Genomic DNA, 16,998 nt, shown 5'->3' on the forward strand with positions numbered 1-16,998 from the left:
AGATACAGAACTGACAGGAGCCCTGTGCTGGGGTAGGGGGGATTGTGGGAGCCAGGCAGACGCTGCACACGGCTCCTGTCAGCTTCTAATGAAGGTGCCTCTACCGTCTCACTGCCCCCTCATTGCTCCCTTCCTCCATGCTGCATAAGTGCTCACACTGGTAGCAGCTGGAGACAGAGGCAGGCAAGGCAGTCTGGAAGCACAGACAGGAAAGGGTTACTCACGGCAGGTCAGTTTCCCAGACGCAGCTCCTCACTCCGGCTGCATTCCAGGAAAGAGAAGAGGCTGAGGTGTGACGGGCTGGGGTCGTTAGCACTGCTTCGACCCCACTGCTTCTGGAGAGGCTCAGGAGGGGTCAGATGCCGCTGTCAGTTGTGACAGCAGCATCTGCACAGTTACATAACCGGCACATGCGATCGCGGTGTGCCGGCTATAGCTTATCCCTGCAGTGAGCGGAGGGAGGGGCCGGAGAAGGTGACACCAGGGGGCAGCACTCAGAGAACACGGCCGGTGCTCAGCTAGCCGCCCGCCGTGTTCTATGCTCTATACTTCATGTTCAGCTGCGTTATTAGGCAACTTAACATGAAGTATTCGATACCAGGAAATCCTGGTACCGAACCGTATTTTTGCCCGAAATACCGATAGTAGTATCGATATTTTGGTGCATCGTGCATCCCTAGTCCCACACAGCTCCCAGTGTGACATTACCTGGTCCCCTGTCCATCACCCTGCTTTCCACGCTTTAGAGGGACTCACCTGGGCAGTGATGGCATGCCTAGACAATCACTGGCTGAGCCGTGACTGCCTGAGACTGTTCCGTTGTAGGGGGGCATTCACACGATCTCCGCAATCTGTCCGTAGCACAGACTGTGTCCTGCGGAGTGGATCTCCGAGCTTCTTGCATCAAGATTAATTATGATGTTGGAAGTAAATTATAAAATTAATTAGAAGTAGTGCATTAGTGAATTAATAAGAAGTAGGAAGTAAATTAATGATTGGCGTAAGAGATGACTTCACACCGGAACTGTGGGGAGCAGAGGTAGGTATGATTATTTTTTTGTTGTTGTTTGTTTGCTTTGCCCTCGCAAATACAAACTTTATGGTGTCTTACTAGCTTTTTTTATTTTATTTATTTCTTTTATTAAGGTGAAACCTTTATGGAGATCCAGCAGAGGCTTTTAAAAGAAAGAGAACTTAAGATTAAAAAAGCCTTAGAGAAATTGAGGAGCAAGAGAAAACTGTTGAGGACCCAGCGCACCCGACGAGAATTTCCAGTTGTCTCTGTAATTGGCTACACGAATTCAGGTTTGTATAAAAGTGGTTGTAGGCATTGGGGCATGAGTCACTTGTTTAGTGCTGCTAAAGTATATATGTACAAAAAAAATCTATTTCAAAACATCTATGAAATTGCAGGAAAAACAACCTTGATAAAATCACTTACCGGAGATATAAACTTGAACCCGCGTGACCAGCTCTTTGCGACACTCGATGTCACAGCACATGGTGGACTACTTCCTTGCCGTATGCCGGTGATATATGTGGACACTATTGGATTTCTTTCTCAACTCCCTCACAATTTGATAGAGTCTTTTTCTGCCACTCTGGAAGATGTTGTTCATTCAGTAAGTTTTATTGTGTACTACTAGCACCTGAAATAGTATTACTGTAACTCAGTAGTAAAACTATTTTCAAATACTGTATAAGGCCATGTTGACACAGTTTTAGGTCCCCTATTTTTACGTCTGGAACTGATGGAAGACTGCATTGTAATACACTTACAATGTAGTCTACACCTCTTCCAATATAATTAAAATTAACATAGCAGCCACATCAGTAGCTCCACAAGGAAAAACATTTTAGAAACTTTTCCTCTGCTTAAGATGGCAATGGGGTTTTTAGCTGATGCCTCTGCTGAATCTGTTTTCTGTGAAGTCCTGTCCAGCTTAGTCAGGTGGGCCCTGTGGGCGAAACTGTGGTCAGGAGACGCTTTATCCAAGAACAAGTTAAGTTTTATCAAGTTTAGAGGCCAACACATCTTTGGACCTGAACCTAATACATTTTTTAAAAAATGCAGCAGACAAGAAGGGTTTTCAGACTTGAGAAGTTTCCGTGAAAAAAAAAAAAACCAAAAAGTATTTTTGTAGGGACCACAAAGGGAAAAGAAAAATGTCCCACTGGAGCTAACCTAAAGGACAAAAGAGTAGAAACTACAAACCCAAATTACAAAACTCCACTGCAGACATTAACAAAACTTGGTCCCAGTCAGTATACAAAATAGGAATCTTGCTCCAACAATTTCTCCCACCCCCACTGATCTCTCCACCATTCAGAAAGGCAGAATCTTGTATCTATGAGTGGCAGGGGCATTACTCAAGACAATTTCCAGTAAAGAAACCCAACCGATCTCACTGCACTATTATAAATCTAAAATTCGAAACCAAGGAAATTCAAAATGGAGTCAATAAAAAAACATACATATCTTGATGACTTACTTATAGTGTTAATAATCCAGCCCAGTCAGGATCCGCTACATCTAGTCCTGGACCACTTTAAGGAATTTGGTTGTATAGTAAATCATGAAAAATTAGACCTTATTTTATATCATAAGTCATGGTGCTTGTTCAAGTAGAAAGTCATCTTTTATCAACTGCAGATTGAGTTAAGTGGGCGTGACCTCGCGGCATTAGCTCCACTTAGCCCCGCCCCAACGACACAGTTGGCCCCGCCCCCTCGCCAGCAATTGGAAGAGGCTGTCCGAAAGGTCTAGACCCCACCCCCCTTACGGTGGCCAACCAATGGGCGTCAAGGGGGCGGGACCAACGGTACTGTTGTGGGCGGGGGCTAAGTGGTGCTAATGTCGCGGGGCCACGCCCACTTAATACAATCTGCAGTTGATAAAAGGACACTTTTTACTTGAACAAGCACCATGAAGTATGATATAAAATAAGGTATGAAAAGCGCTAAATTTACCCTTTACACCTGTGTAGAGATGTCAGAATGCACAAAGGGGGTGACAGTGTCACTTTAAACACAGCAAAACAAAAGATTTTCCTGAGGACCCTCCTAGATTCTCAGACCTCTCTTCCGGCTCAGAAGAGGAGAGACGTAAGAAAATTCTTAGGCTTTAAAAAATAAAAAAATCCCCAATAAGATTCCAACATAAAAATTTTATAGTATAGTGTAAATTGGGAAAGCAGCCTTAGGTTTTTCTGATACCAAGAACTTTTTCTTTATTTAGCATATGTTGTCTTCTTTATGTATCAGGATTTATTAGTTCATGTGAGAGATATTAGCCACCCTGAAGCTGCCAATCAGAAGAAAAGCGTGCTTACTGTTCTCCAGAACTTGAACGTTCCACAGAAGCTTCTTGAAACCATGATAGAGGTGCAAAACAAAATTGATTTGGTTGAAATGTAAGTGCAATATTACTCACAGGAAAAAAAAAGTTTATCATTAAAAAAAATAGTTGTTTGTTTCTATTTTTCCAGAAATGTTAAGTATATTGACAGATTAAAAATGTTTCCTTAGGATCTATTCATACATAAATACTTTTTCACTATGTACAGGATTCTGTTGGGTTTTTTTTAACATAGAGCTTAACATAGAGCCTTGAATGCTACTTTTTGGGATTTGTTGGGATCCTGTTTACAAGTCAATTATGGCTCTATTCAAAATTAAAGTAATTATGGTAATGTCAATATACACTTTTGAAGCTTAAAGGGGTACTTCAGCTAAAAACTTTTTCCCAGTAATTGAAACACATTAAAAAGTTATATAACTTTGTAATATGCTTCAATCACCTATCTACCCTTTGTCCCTATCTTTTCCCCCCTCAATGCCCCACCGTGTTGTTCCAACCTAAGGCTGCATTCTCACGTTCCATGTTCCTCACGGAACACGGACGTGGGATGCCTGTAACGGACTCTCTCCCCCCTGGGCAGCATCTGTGATAAGATGTGGGAGCGGGGAAACTGTACAGATATGCGCCACACTGTAATGACAGCACCGCACGGCTGATATTTGTACGGTTCCCCCGCTCCCAGCATCTTATTACAGATGCTGCCCAGGCGGGGAGAGAGTCCGTTACAGGCATTCCACGTCCGTGTTCTGTGAGGAACACTGAACGTGAGAATGCAGCCTAAATGATTTTTTTATACTATCTAAATGTTTTGGTGTATATATTAAAAACTTGCACTATGTAAATGGAGGGACATTTGACATGGTTGTAGCAAACTATCTTTTATCTTTTGGTATGTAACTTTTCACTATATATTATCAATATTTATCTGGTTTTTATTCCTGCATTATTTAGAAACTATATATATTAAGGTAGGGGCATGATCTTTAAAAGTTTTAAGCACGGTCTAAGAATAAAAACTTTTCCATCCTGTTAACGCCATTCTATGAAAATATAGTTAATAAAGCATGACACAGTTTGTGGGTTAATAGGATATTGTCATCACTACCACATATAAAGATAACTTTCAGTTTTACTGCAAGTTTTCGTTTTTATAATTCTAACATTATTTTTTATGTATATTAGATATGACTCTGATGATGCATCTATTCATGTGTCTGCTCTTCTTGGTTATGGCCTGGACACGCTGAAAGAATCCATAGAAAGCAAAGTGATGACAAATACCGGAAGGAATATTATGACAATTAGGATAAACCTGGAAAGTCCTCAGTTAAGGTATGTTATACAGTCCCAGTGCCAGCAGATACAAAACTGCAAAACCACATCACGCAGTTTAGCATCTCATTCACTACTTCTTGCTTAAACCCTGTATCCATTTCTGTATTACATTTTTTAATTTGATAGAAGAGTAGCCTAAAGTGGTTGTCCCACCATTATTAAAACTTGTGTTGTAGCCACAGATATGTAAACGTTTTGATTGGTCAGGGTCTTTGTGTTCAGACCCCCACTGATTGGTAGAGAAAACAGCCATAACTTTGTTAATTGACAAACCCTCCTTGTATGACTGTAGCCTTCCATGCATCGGTCCATCTACTGACTCCTGCAGCACAAACAAACAAGTGCACAGCACTTGATCATGGTTCTTCAGGCTCTGTGTCAGACCGTGCAGAGGCTACAGCCATGATCCTGGTCTTGTTTTAAACTCCCAATTTCCATTTGTGGTATGTTCCTTTGGCTGCAGTATTTGTAGTTCATGTGCAGTGATGTAAATGTGCTCACAATCACAACAGTCATCAAAACAAAAACAAAAAATCTATTAACAGTCCACAAAAACAAGCTTTCATATGAATACATCAACAGAAATCCTAAAAAAAGATTATGACTTAGAAGGCTAGAAGCATAGCTACAGTACTCCAATAAAGATAACACTGTTGCCGTGCACAAATGTCAGAGATTTTAATAAATATATCTGTTCTTATTCTGCACCTTGAGACAATTCATTCGGAAAACCTCTTTCAGCTCTCTATAAAAGTTTACATCACACTTGTGCCCTCTGTGGCACTGATACATCAGGAAAAATGTGAAGATGGGGTGCTGCCATATCCCTGTATTAGAGAGAGCCCTATTACTTTTAATGCTAATGACCACATTCAGGTCATCTTTCAAGTGTATCATAGTTTTGCTTTGCAGATACATAGTCACCCCATTTTCACATTTTTTCCAATAAATCTGCCATGGACACATGTGTCTATTTACACAGAAAGATTATCTGACAGATTATCTGCCAAAGATTTGAAGCCAAAGCCAGAAATAGACTGTAAATAGATATCAGGTCATAAAGGAAAGCCTAAGATTTTCCCTCTTTTCAAATCCATTCCTGGCTTTGGCTTCAAATCTTTGGCAGATAACCTGTCAGATAATCTTTCTTTGTAAATTGACCCTTCTTCTCTTATTCCATGACTAATTATCCTGTTCTGTCTGACAGCTGGCTGTACAAGGAAGCATCAGTACAAGAAGTGAAGGTTTTGCCAGAAGAAGGCGCAGCTGATGTGCTTGTGATTATAACCAGTGCTGTATATGGAAAATACAAAAAACTGTTTTGTAAATGAGCACTAAGTAGTTCTATTATATATCAGAATGATATGATTTTTTTCATACTTTGTCAAATAACAATTTGGTTAAGACTCCAGATTTATTTGAAGACTGTTTTCTCCTATTTATTCGAAAACTGCATTAAAATATAATGTGTAAAATTGCGCAAAGTCTTCAATATCCTTTACTACTTTAGCTATCTTAAATAAAATATTTTTGTACTAATGAAAGATATCTATTTTGTTTGTGAATTTGGAGGCCAGTTTTGAATGTATATGAATTTTCTATTCGTTTTTTATGCTTGGTAAAATGTACGTTAAGCCTCTGCATGCAAATGTAATGTCACACACAGTTACATATGCAACTCATAGCCTCTCATTAAGCCTAGGTTCACATATAGTAAAATAAAAGCAAAATACAGCTGTAATTTTGAGTGACAATAAAATAATGTGTGAACAGATAAAGAAAGCAATGCATATTGGCAGATACTTGCTTTTCTTTGGCTTGAGGGCAGCAAGGTTTTAAGACAGATGTTGACATCTCTTTGTAGATGAGCTATCCGTTTAAGGCAGTTTATGCAGTTCTATTTGTCTTTTCTTTTTTTTTTCTTTTAAATATCCAGTTTTTTGTGGTTTTTTTTTACAAAGTATTATTGCCATTCATACACATGAGTGTGAACCCCCACCAAAGTGCATTTCTAAAAATTTTAGTAATCCAAAGTACTAAATTATTTCCAGTCCTGTAGTCAGCTACCGGTTCTGTCTATCAGCTTCATATTGAGCTTAATAACAGCAGAAACAAAGTGATCCGACCCAATAAGATCTTCTGCAATGATGTTGGTGGCATCTCTGGTCACTCCCGGATGCTGCTTCTGCACCCACTTATACAAAAATGGAAGTTTAGGTAGAGTCAGTCTCTTCATGGAACTAAATGGGTGTTTTAAGATGTAAGACATGTTCTCCGTTAAATTGAGACCAGCCACAAAAAATCCATCTATTAAAAAAAAAATATATATAGTTAAGGTTAATGATAAAAAGATAATTTTAAGCGGTTTTGTTTAATTTTTTTCTCTTTGCAATACAACATTGCTAAAGTACTGGCCCACATTCATCTAACTGTGTAAAACAGAAACTAGTGTAAACTGTTCACAGCAACCAATCAAAGCTCCGCTTTCATTTCCCAAAGCTGAAGGCTGAGATGTGATTGGCTGCTATGGGCAATTTACACCAGTTTTTATTTTACAGTTTGATAAATCTGGCCCTAAATTTTTCCAAGGTTAGGTCTACATTGTCTTAAGAATGCACTAGATCAAGGTGTTTGGTTAAGTTGTCACATTATAAGTGTCTACATTTACATTAGAAGATCTTCGGCCATCTGCAGCCACAAACAAGTGCTGATCAGCAAGATCGGCACTCATTTGCAGTGCCTTCAAAAGGCACCAATATTCGAGCATGGCCACACAAACCAATTCTAAAAATGTTAGCAATAGTAAATTTATCCCATTGTATATTATACAGCCTGTTAAATGTAAATGTAGTATGCTTTATTAACCAGAGAGATTCTGAATTTTTCTCAGTTATAAAACTAATTTTGTAATGGTTTCTTTGAATCGTAAGTGTGTGTGTGTGTGTGTGTGTGTGTGTATATATATAATATATATAATATATAACCCCCTGTCTGCCTACTTAGCTGTCAGCACCACTGAATAGATATCAATAAAAGCATTCAGAACATGCATGCCATTGTATTGTGCAATGGTGCAGCACATTTTTGAATCTACGCAAACGTTTACACAACACAAAACCGAGGTGTAAGATGCATACAAAGGTGACAGCTGCAACATCACATATGCGGCTGATTGATTACCCACTCAGTCAAACAGTGACTGGGGCGTGACATTAAAGCCTATGACCGTTCCTCTTTGATGGTACTCTGCCATATACCCACCAGGGATATCAAAAAGCTGCTTGATAAGATTGGATTTAAAAATTAATAATAAATATATAATGTTTTGACTGTAGTAAGCTTGTCTTTTTGCTGTCCCTTTATAAGTGTACAACAATATTACATAAACAACTAGAAGATAAGTAATCTAAACAGTGTGATAACTCGAAGTATGAAGAACCAGATACCTGGCCTCCCAATGTGTTTTTTCTTCTCCAAAAAATGGATCAAGGCATGTGTTTTAGTTGTGTTTGCCCACCAGTATGGAATAGATGGCCAGAGATGGTCAAACAGCAGTGCCAAAGGGTTGTCATAGCAAACAATAATTTGATAGTTTTGTTTCCACAAGTTCCTTAATGTTGGTTGTTCCTGAAAATAGGACAGTAGATAAGAGAAAAAAACATAAACATATTTACAAAGATTTAACATAGAGTTCACTTTCACACTTAAATGGGCACTGTCATCACCAATAAATAATGTACAATCTTTGCAATTTACCTTATTTATTTTTTGCCTGTTTTCTATATGAAATACAATACAGAAAAATCGACCACCAGGTGTCTCACTTAATGGAAACTGCAGTCGAGGCTCTGTCACTAACATTTGGTCTTTAGTAACAGCAAAAAAATCCAAATGCAGGAAGTGATGTCAGTTGTCCCTTTGCTCTGCACAGACTGGCCCAGTAAAGATGAATGCTGATTGGCCAGCAGTCCTACACACCCCATTACACTGCTGCAGCTAAGTAAACTAACTGATCTAAGGGCCCATTCACACTACGGAATCTGTGCTGAATCCTACCTTCTATCTGTTTGAATGGGAGGGATTGCACGCCTCCGCTCTCCGCACCTCTCCGCTTAAAGAACTGACAAGTCAATTGCCCGACCCTTAGGTACATCACAACAGGTTTCTACAGCAATCCATATCTAACCTGCACAAGGTTGCACACAAAATTTTATCCAAAAGACACTGGTAAATACTTATCATGTACCATCAGGTACATTGCTTTAGGTTTTGCACTGCAGATGGGCCCACCTGCCCCCCCCCCCCCCAGTGTGAAAAGCCCCTCTGTGACGCGGCTCCATTGATTGGGAGGGGAGTGGGTTTTGTCACACTGGGAGGCAGTGCTTCAGGGCAGGCTGGTGACCGGGAATAGACCGGCGCTGTGCACAGGAATCGGGTTGCGGTTCAAAAACCGTACTGCAGCATTGGCATCCCTGCACCACCGCTGGTCTATTCATATAAAAAACTTAAAGCGATGTACCTGATGGTACATTCGCTTTAAGTATGAACTAGCCTTTTTTTTTAAAAAAAAATTAAAAGTGCCTTTTTCCCCAACTTTACCACATTCTGCCCTGTAGTCTATAAGAGTTAAAGAATAAGTCTAAGCATGGACTTTTCTTTAAAACTGCTAGGGAGGAGGTGTGTGAACAAAACAATAAGCACTTACCTCCCTGGCCCCAATGCAGGGGTCCGCTGTCCTCCACTTCCCGATCCCCGGACGCTCCTGGGTCTGAGTGGGATCTGAGACATGACATGTCAGGCCCACTCAACCAGTCAATGGCCGAGGTGGGACCGCACTATGGCCACTGACTGGCTGAGCAGGTTTAGAACCTCCTGTCAAGTCCCAAGTCCCCTCTCTAGACCAGGAAGCAGCTGGGGACCAGAGCAGAGGAAAGCGGACCTCTGCACTGGAGCTGGGGAGGTAAATACATGTTTTTTTGTTCACTCACCACCTCCTCAGCAGTTTTGAAAAAAGTCCATAATACAACACACGTACAATTATTATTTTGATGTTCATACATGTTTAGGGCATAATTTAGGTCCAAATATCCTGTTTATAGCCTTGATTAAACACATATGATGTTCTGGGTACATGGACTGTAGATTATCACACCCTATAACGAGGATTTCTTGAGGATGCTGTTCTAACCATTCATCAATTTCATGTAATGTTTCCTAGAAAAAAAAAAAAATAAAGTAAAATTTCTTAATAAGTCACATTTTCTGTAATAATTCTAGAGTAAATAGGGAAGATTGAACCTGAACATTCACACTTAACCCTCCAGGGGCCAGATTGTGCCCGATATGCTGTGCTGAGCGTTTAGCACAGCTGGTGGGGCACAGTCTGCCCCACAGGAGGTTAAGTGGGGGTGCAATGCATTCTTACTTAACCCCCTGGGCGCCCTGCAGAAAGCAGCTAACTGTATAGATGCTGCATACTATAAAAGAGCAGAACACCTGTCAAAAAGATGAGTGCTCTGCTCCTGGTTTTTTTTTTCTGTTTCTCATTTTTGCTTTTCAGATATCAGTATCCTGAGGACTACAACAACAAAGGTCAACAATGGGTATTTTTATTTAAAAAAAAATAATAAAAATTCTACTGTGTGGGACATACACACTTACTAGTTCGCGATATGGATGCCACTGTAAGGGGTTAATCTATTTCCTCTCACTCAATCTTGCACTCACCTTCCACTCAGGTGGCAAACTGAGCATAAATCACACCCCAACACAGTCTACACATCTCATAACACACGCTGCCACCACCTTTCAAAGTGAAAGGACACTGTCATCCCAAACACTGCTCACCAGCACTTACAGGGTTAAAACATTACAACCAAAGGCTTCTGATTCTTAAAGCATACAAGGACCAAATTTTTTAAGTTTTAAGCATTAATAGACAAAGGTAAAATAAGATGACATACATATATGCAATAACAGTCATAAAATATAAGGGACAAATAAGCAAAAACTAGCTAAGACTTACAAGTTTTCTTCAAAAGTTTACATAACCCTGCGGAATTTTTGCTTTCTTGTCCTTTTTCCAAAGAATATGATATGATAACACAAAAAAAACTTTTTTTTCCCACTCATGGTTAGTGGTTGGGTGAAGCCATTTATTGTCAAACTACTGTGTTTTCACAATGACAACCAAGAATATCCAAATGACCCTGATCAAAAGTTCACATGCACCAGTTCTTAAAGGACAACTCCCGCGAAATTTTTTTTGGCTTATTTAACACACATTACCAAGTTATATAACTTTGTAATGTGGTTAAATAACCGGTCTGGCCCCCTTCCCCCACTTTTGGACCCCCGACCCCCCGGAAGTTAAAGAAATTATACGTTACCTATTACGGTCGTCACTGATTGGCTGAGCTTGCTGGAAGCCATGTGATGCACTCCAGCCAATGAAAAGGCTGCCGGTGCGCAAGCGCACTGGCAGCCTTTTCTCTCCCATGGACCCGGAAGTGAGAGACATTGCTGGACCGCGGACGGTGGGCGAATCGAGTGGCGATCGTCACCGGAGGGATGGTGAGTATGGTGTCTGTGTGTGTGTGTTTTGTTTTTGTTTTTTTTGGGGGGGGGGTCGTCTCATGGGAGTTGTCCTTTAATACTGTGTACTGCCCCCTCTAACATCAATGACAGCTTGAAGTCTTTTGTGGTAGTTGTGAATGAGGCTCTGTTTTCTCAGCTGCCCATTCTTCCTGGCAAAAAGCCTCTAGTTCCTGTAAAGTCCTGGGCTGTCTTGCATGACCTTACGCTTGAAATCTTCTCAGAGTGGCTCAATGATCCTGATGTCAGGAGACTGAGATGGCCACTCAGGAACCTTCACTTTGTTCTGTTGGTCTACTTGGCCTTGTGTTTTTGAATCATTGTCATGCTGGAACATGCTGGGAAGTACGTCCCATGAGCATCTGGGTTGATGAGTGTAAATTTGCTTCCAGTATCTGCTTATAACATGCTGCCTTCACCTTTCCTTCAACTTTAAACGAAGTTTCCTGTGCCTTTGTAGCTCACACATCACCAAAACATCAGCGATCCCCCTCCGTGCTTTACAGTAGGAATGGTGTTCCTTTCATCATAGGCCTTATTGACACCTCTCCAAATGTAATGTTTATGGTTGTGGCCAAAAAGTTCGATTTGGGTCTCATCACTCCAAATGACCTTGTTCCAGAAGTTTTGAGGCTTGTCTTTGTGCAGTTTGGCATATTGTAGGCGAGATACTTTGTGGCATTTGCACAGTAATGGCTTTCTTCTGGCGACTCGACCATGCAGCCCATTTTTCTTAAAGTGCCTCCTTACTGTGCATCTTGAAACAGCCACACCGCTAGTTTTCAGAGAGTCCTGTATTTCAGCTGTTGTTTTTTTTTGCATCCGGAACAATTTTCCTGGCAGTTGAGGCCTAAGGTCTACCTGACTGTACCCCTTTCCTGTTTTATACAGTTCAACTACCTTTTCCCGTAGATCCGTTTACAATTCTTTTGCTTTCCCCATGACTCACAATCCAGAAACATCCAGGCTGGATCCCAAAAACTCAGTCATTTTTATGCACACACACACACACAGATTACAAGCAAACAGGTCACAGATGAGGATGTTACCTTTAGTAGCCAGTAGTGTTAGGCCAAAATCACCAGGATATGTGAACATTTGGGGTCAATTGGTTTTTGGTTGTCATTATGAGAAAACCCAGTAGTTTGACAATATATGGCTTCACCCAACCACTAACCATGAGTATAAAAAAGTTTTTGTGTTATCATTCATATTCTCTGAAAAAAGGACAAGAAAGCAAAAATTCTGCCGGGGTATGTAAACTTTTGAGCACAACTCCACAATAGCTTTGTTTGCTTCCTCAGGGGGTAGGAGAAATTATGGCTCACAAGTCAGTCAGACTGACTTCCTGCATCGTGACATGTCTTTTCTGTTGCAGCCATATTTCCTCAAAACTCAGTCCAGATTTCAGAGCTGCGCATCAGTTCATTATGGTAATTAGTTGGCCCTGACTGGCTTATTAGGTGATAATGGGGAAGCACTAGGGACACCTCATTGTATATGTCCCTTGACTGAACCATAATAGTTAGGTTGGGGGATGTGGTTGGTTGGTTGGATGGATCTATCCCTCACCCTTAAAGAGTCACTGTCGTATTTTTTTTTTTGCAGAAATCAATAGTCCAGGCGATTTTAAGAAACTTTGTAATTGGGTTTATTAGCCAAATCTGCCATTATCTGCATGTAAAAAGCCTTTTCCCAGGTCCCCCCCTCCCTCCTCTTTTTCATCCACTCTGAAAAATCTGAAAATTGTGACTTGTTGCAGGAGACGTCCCCTGTCTGTTCTAGGGAGAGGGGAGGGGGGAGGAGGAAGGAGGGAGTTAGCCAGCAGCAGAAAGCAGATAACAGAGGATTACAGGCACGGAGCTGGGTGACAGCTGTAATCCGAGCTCAGACAGGTCACTGGTGATGATCAGTAGAGATATCCTGTGAGGGATTTGTAGATTAACTCTTTGTTGTCCTGTTTTGGTCTTTTCTTTAGCTCTCTCCATAGGAGAACAATGAAGACAGGGGGGAGAGCTTCAAACTGATTTTTCATGATAAAAATGCATTTTTCGGATAATAAACCCAATTACAAAGTTTCTTAAAATCGCCTGGACTATTGATTTCTGCAAAAAAAAAATTCACGACAGTGACACTTTAATAAACCAGGCCTAGTGTTTGCTGACCAGAGCCCCTCAATAAACCAGGCTTGCTTGCCAGAGTGTATGATGTTTGCATGAACCAATGTGTAATGAGTGGAATACACATAACTCTCTGTAGTTATTGAAATGTATAGAACACACTTTCATAATTGTGTATTATCTTTTTTTTAAAGCACTTTACAGGCTTAGTAGTGAAAGTTATTACCCCAGTACACTCCGTCACAGGGGTACTGTGAAGAACAGGGTCACAGTAGTCCTGGAGCATCAAAAAATGGCACACCTGGTCTGTTCGGTAGCAGGCTATTAATAGGCTGAAAGGGCCAAAGTAAATGGCCCTTCCCACCCTGGTATTATTAAGCTACTGTCAGTTTTTGGGGTTTTTTCGCCTAGCTAGTCATATCAAACAGCAGCAGCCTAGTAATACTAGGGTGGGAAGGGGCATTTATTTTGGCCCTTCCCAGTCTAATAAAACGAGACTACTATCACCCAGACTAGGAATGACATTTTTGATGCTCTGGACTACTGGCACCCGTCTTTTCCCAGTACCACTGTGGCGACAGGTCCTGGGGTACTCCATTGCAGTATGCAGCATCTTTACAGATAGCTTCTTACTAATTTTCCCCAAGGAGGTTAAGTAGAGATCCTATGCATCCCCACTTAACCCTCTGGAGACCAAACTGTGCTTCATTTGTTGTGCTGAGCCCCAGCAAGGAACAGTTTATGTGACTTAACCCTGTCCCTTAATCCCCAAGTTATAGCTTGGCATACATCTTCTATCTTTAGTGGCGGCTCCTTCAGTGTCCACAATTAGCAGCTGAGGCAGGAGGCCACTGCAGCCACTCATTTGCTTAGCGGACACCGCTGGAGCTGGACACTGAAATCAGAAAATGACAGACAGAAGACTGACTAACAATTACACCATACAAAGCTAAATTTAAAATATGTTAATTTTTATTTGACATGATTAAAAATCAATTTAAAAATTCTTTTTAAGTGCAAAAGGGAATCCAGCAATAATTGATAACCAGAACACCACAGTCTAATAAAATTTTCTCATGTACCACTATACCATGTAAACGTCTAAATCAATAAACACCTAACCATGCAGTGTATCCACACAGCCTCGGATGACTGAAAACAATGTCAGCCTATACCCGCAAGTACTAAGAATGGTCAAATGAGACGCTTACCCATCGTGGTGTCTGGCATCCTTAACCACGTAACGATGGGTAAGCTATGTTCACACGTCACACAGAACGTCCGGTCTCTGCAAAGATCTCCGGCTGGATGATCTTTCCGGCCACAGTGTTCTGATGCGGGCGCATCAGCGCGCGCCCGCATCAGAACTTCACACAGCACACAATGAAGCAAGCGGCCGGAGCCGCTTGCTTCATTGTGTAAACTGATAGGGCTTTCTGCGGCCGCTATTCACTGAATTGCAGCCGCAGTAAACTGACATGTCAGTTCTTTGCGGCACCGTATGGGATCCCGGCCGGAGCATATACTATGTGTATGTGCTCCGGCCGGGATCCCATAGCAGTAAAGGCAGTGTTCCACACCGTACAAAGTCTTACGTAGTGTGAACATAGGGTAAGTTTGTTTTTGTCAACTAAACTATGGCGAAACTGTGTTTGTCTAGGAATCATACTATGTCTCCTGGAGGATCTAACAATTTTTTTACATCTGGATTCATAAATTATTTTTCCTTTTTGTAGTAACTAACATGATTGTCTTACCTCTACAGTCTGGGATGTATAAAGGCCATGTACAAAATAGAGGCCTGAGGAAACATCAGGCCTGTGAGCTATTCGGAGATCCAGGTACCTGATTCCAGCGTTCAGCTGCTCAGTGACACTTAAAGTCTATTAAGCACAAGGAATATAATGTAAAAGTTATTAAAAGAGTACATATGAGAAATAACTATGACACAAAGCCTAAATCAGTAGGGTATTGCTGTTTTACACTTCCAAATACACCCTATTTACATTTTCAAAAGACAAGCCCATGCCTAGCTCATGTCTCCCCCCCCCCCCTTTCATAATTAGTATAAAACCAAACAGCTACCAGGGTGGGAAGGGTAATTTACTTTGCCCCTTTCTAAACCTAATAATTACAGCCTGCTACCACCCCAGACCAGCTGTGAAGTTTTTTTAACACAACACTCCAGAATTGACGATACCCATCTTTTGCCAGTGCCCCTGTGTCAGTGGGGACTGGGCTAATAATGCTGGGGTTAGTGTTAGCTGATTTATAGGTTAACATTAAGCCCCAGCTTAGTAGTGGATGCTGTCTATTAGATGGCTTCCACTACTAAGTTAGTAATAACTGCAGCAGATTTCAGACACCATACACAATGTGAAATTGGCTGTGTGAATAGACTCTCAAGAAGAAATTTGAGCACATCAAAACTTCTTGGTTGTCCTCAGTCAGCTGGGTGTGAGATCTGGTGCAAGTATCAACAAAATGTTATTAAATGTTGTTATAAAAGGTTATAAAACAGAAACATGTAGGTGGCCAATGAATTTGCCCAATAAACCAAGCCCTTGGTTTCAGAAATTCACCTGTGGCTGTGTATAAACTGTTTACCAAGCTAGAAGCCCCCACAATATATGACTGGTGGAAGCACTAGGAGCCCCCATCAGCTAAGGACAGGCTATTAATATTAAAGTCACAGTAAACCTCTTTTAAAGGAGAACTCCGGCAACATTTTTATTAAAGGATTGTATTGCCCCCCAAAAGTTATACAAATCACCAATATAAACTTATTACAGGAAATGCACATAAAGAGTTTTTTTTCCTGCACTTACTACTGCATCAAGGCTTCACTTCCTGGATCGTGACGTCGTGGGTCGTGACATCACCATATTATCCAGGAAGTGAAGCCTTGCATCAGTAGGAAGTGCAGGGAAAAAAGGACTTTATAAGCATTTCCCGTAATAAGTGTATATTGGTGATTTGTATAACTTTTGGGGGGCAATACAATACTTTAATAAAAAGTTTTGCCGGACTTCTCCTTTAAGGCATTACAAACAAAGAAACTTCTCAGTTTACAGTCACAATAGGAAGAAGTAATAAAGACATTAACATACTTGTGTGGTACTCCATCTTAAAATAACAGAGCGTGTGATACAAGGCACAAATTTCTCAAAAAAGAGCAGCAGTTTAGGAGACGTAGGGTCAACTGGTGATAGCTTGTCTAAGCAATACGTCATAGTGTCATGACTCCCTGAGGAGGAAAAAATGATTAGAGACATGAATTGTAAAATGGCTGCAAAGTATCATCTGCATTAACCTCTTAAGGAAGGAGCCAATTTTTGTTTTTGCGTTTTAGTTTTTTCCCTCCTTGTGTTTAAAAGGCCATAGCAGTTGCATTTTCCTCCTAGAGACCCACATGAGCTCTTATTTTTTGCGTCACTAATTGTACTTTGCATTTGCATTTTTATTTAGGGTTTTTTTGTTTTTACGCCAATCGCCCTGGGGTAAAACTTGTTATGCATGTTCCTCAAGTTGTTACGATTAAAACGATATATAACATGTATAACTTTTATTGTATCTGATGGCCTGTAA

The 16,998-nt window shown here is 40.8% G+C and overlaps 2 protein-coding genes across 2 annotated transcripts in view; one reads left to right on the forward strand and one right to left on the reverse strand.

Moving 5' to 3' along the window:
- Nucleotides 1-6,225, forward strand: part of GTPBP6 (GTP binding protein 6 (putative)) — a 23,024-nt gene extending 16,799 nt beyond the window's left edge. Inside the window, exons 6-10 of the mRNA XM_069970822.1 lie at nt 1,147-1,305; nt 1,414-1,622; nt 3,265-3,413; nt 4,544-4,693; nt 5,904-6,225. Coding sequence (XP_069826923.1) covers nt 1,147-1,305; nt 1,414-1,622; nt 3,265-3,413; nt 4,544-4,693; nt 5,904-6,027 — 791 coding nt within the window. The 3' untranslated portion in view covers nt 6,028-6,225. The remainder of the gene's footprint in view (nt 1-1,146; nt 1,306-1,413; nt 1,623-3,264; nt 3,414-4,543; nt 4,694-5,903) is intronic.
- PLCXD1 (phosphatidylinositol specific phospholipase C X domain containing 1) lies at nt 5,214-16,654 on the reverse strand. Its single transcript, XM_069970823.1, has 5 exons — nt 16,521-16,654; nt 15,168-15,293; nt 9,755-9,910; nt 8,143-8,323; nt 5,214-7,003 (listed from the first exon to the last, which is right to left on the reverse strand). The coding sequence occupies exons 1-5, from the start codon at nt 16,641-16,643 to the stop codon at nt 6,756-6,758; spliced, it is 834 nt and encodes a 277-aa protein (XP_069826924.1). The 5' UTR covers nt 16,644-16,654; the 3' UTR covers nt 5,214-6,755.
- Between the last annotated feature and the right edge of the window lie 344 nt (nt 16,655-16,998).

This window comes from Dendropsophus ebraccatus, chromosome 5 (assembly GCF_027789765.1).
Source record: "Dendropsophus ebraccatus isolate aDenEbr1 chromosome 5, aDenEbr1.pat, whole genome shotgun sequence".
Taxonomy (NCBI): domain Eukaryota; kingdom Metazoa; phylum Chordata; class Amphibia; order Anura; family Hylidae; genus Dendropsophus; species Dendropsophus ebraccatus.